This window comes from Macadamia integrifolia, unplaced genomic scaffold, assembly GCF_013358625.1.
Source record: "Macadamia integrifolia cultivar HAES 741 unplaced genomic scaffold, SCU_Mint_v3 scaffold3467, whole genome shotgun sequence".
NCBI classification, from domain to species: domain Eukaryota; kingdom Viridiplantae; phylum Streptophyta; class Magnoliopsida; order Proteales; family Proteaceae; genus Macadamia; species Macadamia integrifolia.
The window spans coordinates 10171-13409 of NW_024869526.1; the positions used below are offsets into that span (position 1 = coordinate 10171).

Below are 3239 nucleotides of genomic sequence, written 5' to 3' on the forward strand. Positions count from 1 at the left end.
TCTCAAGTTTTTCGCATGTGTTTGGCATCTGTTATGTTTGTCTCGAATTCTTGACCCGTTTTGAAGATTGACCCACTCTGACATATTTTGATGACGACCCGAATAGAAAGTTTTCTGAGATCTATGATGGAAGCAGAGAGGTTCGGCCATAGGCCCAAGCCTGGAGCCTAGCACTTGAAGTATATAATGTACTGTTGTCTTGTTAAAAAAGTAATTGTATTTTGAAGGGGTTTTTCGAGCTATGATTTCAGAGTAAGTTTTCTCACTCCTGCTAGGGTGTATTCTCTCTTCTGTATAGTGAAACATCTTCTTATTCATTCGAGGACGTAGCACACCACATCGATATGTGAACCTCATTAAATCACTATGTATTGTACAGATATAATTTTGTTTATTCTCGGATTTTTTGATATTTGCTCCAATATTGTTCTTGATGTATTCATCCCCATTCGGCCGCACGATCTATGTCTATCCACATGTCATCAAGGATCCCAATCCCAGGAACAGTACGCCCTCACTAAAAAAAACTACTTACCAACTTTATTGTCTGTCACGTGGAACGGGAAAACTGAACAAATTATTGTAATATTCCAGGGGACCTTTGTCGGATTCTGAATTTATAATTTTATATTTCTTATTTTTTAAATGGGGAGTGGTACCATTTGGTCAAATTTTCAAGTTTCACTGGCACCGTATATAGAACCGGATCCCTTCTATATATCCAATATCTATAACCGACACGCTCCCAAGTTTCACTGCGCGCCTTCATGATTTGGGGATGAAGATGATGAATGGTATGTGATGGGGGTTAACTGGTTAAGAGAAGGGTATATCAAGTAGTTTAGATTTGATGAGACTAGTTTGGTATTAAAAATAAATAAATAAATAAATCAGCTGGTGTCAGCATAAATTCCCTAACAGAGATTAACAGTAAGGGTCCTAACGTAGTTATAAGTATTTTCCTTAAATTTGTTAATCTTTTCGGTGAAATTAACTTTATTAATCTTGGCCCGTCTAACAACCGTAGAGAGCTTTATACAAGAGAATGTTTCCCATCGGCTACGTAGGAATTCTCCTAATCAAATAATTAAGGCAACTGAATATGAGTTAGCAAATAAGGAAATGAAATGAAAGACAAAAACTAATGATAACTTAGGATAGAGAAAATGGTTTGCAAGAAGGTAAGAATTAGTAGTACAATAGCACCAATGAGGGAAATTATGGTCCATGGGTTGTTGAAGTAGTCACGCTTTAGTGTTGCTCGCCACTTATGCCAACTTGTTCTATAATATGCATTCACTTTCTGGCAAATTCCCACATAATAGAATTTGTGGAGAGTAGCACATTTCCATAACCTGCTAAAGAAAAGGGAAGCATCTTCTTCAGTGGCCAACCAGTTCTCTATTATTCCTTTCTCCCCTAGTAAGTGCACATCCTTTGATGAGTTCAAAAGACAGTCTAAAAGCACAACATAAGATGTGATTCGGTTAGGCAATAAATAATTGCACTGCTCATAAGCAATGAGGTTCCGAAAGAGCCGTTCTGTGCTTCCTTGAATCAAAAATGGTGGTATCTCCATAACCCCATCTTTGAACCTTATGTTCAGTATTTCTTCATTAGAGTTTCCCTTCCTGAATTTGACTCCAGCCTCTACAAGGTCTGTCACAGAAGGAATTATTTCCCAGTACTGATCATTCTCCAATGTCAACTCTACATCTGCAGAATCTGAAATTATACTGCTCCACAGTAAGTCAAGTAAATGCTTTGTTTCATGTCTAGAGCTTAATTTGGCAGGAATTGTCATTGGCATCATAGTATCAAAGAAATTAAGTGCAAGTTTGGTTAGGGAATGGCTTCTTTGTATGGGAGGCTCAGTGATGTTGAATAGACATTCAAGAACAAACCATGGGATTTGATTCTCAGGCAACATCAAGTCAACTCTCAAGTAAGTGTCCATCCAAGGTGTGTTGGATATGGGATCATCTCTTTGAACTCCTTCTATGCCATTTGCTTTCTTGCGGAAAAGTTCTATGATGAAACAACCATCGACCAACATCATTTCCACGAATCCATCTTTGTCGAGGTCAATCAGTTCTTCTGCATAACACTCACGCGCACATTTCTCCAATTGTCTAATGGCTTTGGTGAATACCTTTAAACTTGTCTCTGGAGTTGGGGCTCGAGAGAGGAGGCCATGCAAATACCATAATTTGAATTCTTCCATGCTCTTTAGGTTTTCATGACCATGGTGAAAGGGGCCAATTGAGACTATAGTAGGTGCAAAAGCACCTTCACTTTGGCTAGAGAGTACATGGGGAACTCTGAAGATACAAGCTTGAGAGGACAATGGAGGCTTAGGACGAAGCTTTGCTGCAATTGAAGATGCCAATACTTCATCTACATCCATACCTCTTTAATGTTCTTCCTAACTCTTGGTAGAAGTTATGGCCTTGAAGAGTTCTGGAAATTACAGTCCTTGTTGGGTCTTTTAAGAGAAGATATGGCCTCAAAATCCCTGGAATGGAAGCATGGAACATTCTTTGTAAATTCAGTCCTTATGCATTTTCCTTATTAACCTTTTCCAAGTAATAATATGGGAGAAAGTGTTGATTAATATAAGAATGGTTCTCATGACCTGCAGAATCTAGAGAGTTTCTCTGGAATCACTATATTATATATCCTCCTACTTCTTGTGTGTGTGGGGGGGAGCCCAAGCTAAGGAAATTTTCTAGGATATCCAATGAAGGAAAACTGGTTGCCTTGTCATTGTATATTAAAAATAAAATCCAAAAGTTTTGTGTACAGTCGCATCTTAAATCGTTGGATGGGCACGATCATATTCTGTATATGGCCTTTCACTTCACTCTCCATCCAATGGTTGATGGCATGATCGTTCATGTATTGATGGAATAATTTTTTGAGGATAAATTTGTTTAAAAATCAAAATTTTAATTAAAAATGAAAATAAAACCATCCAATACAACCCAATATGATTCATAGAGATTGATATCAATATTGATATCAACCAAGACTGATATTCAACAAAAAAAAAAAAAAAAAACCAAAATAAACCAAAATAAACCAAAAATAACCAAAAAAAAAGTCAAGACATGCAAATAACTTGGGATGGTTTTTTGTGTTCGAGAACGGTCCCTATGCCATAGACATAGGGGTGTTTAGTGATCATCATGCCCCTAGTGGGGCATGTGGCCATGTATCTAAGCATAGGGGCTGACGTC

General features: G+C 37.7%; 1 protein-coding gene across 1 annotated transcript; it reads right to left on the reverse strand.

The window, feature by feature from the left end:
• Positions 1–1128: 1128 nt before the first annotated feature.
• Positions 1129–3008, reverse strand: LOC122068158 (UPF0481 protein At3g47200-like). Its single transcript, XM_042632025.1, has one exon. It carries the CDS (start codon positions 2405–2407, stop codon positions 1142–1144), a length of 1266 nt encoding a protein of 421 aa, XP_042487959.1. The 5' UTR covers positions 2408–3008; the 3' UTR covers positions 1129–1141.
• Positions 3009–3239: the final 231 nt, after the last annotated feature.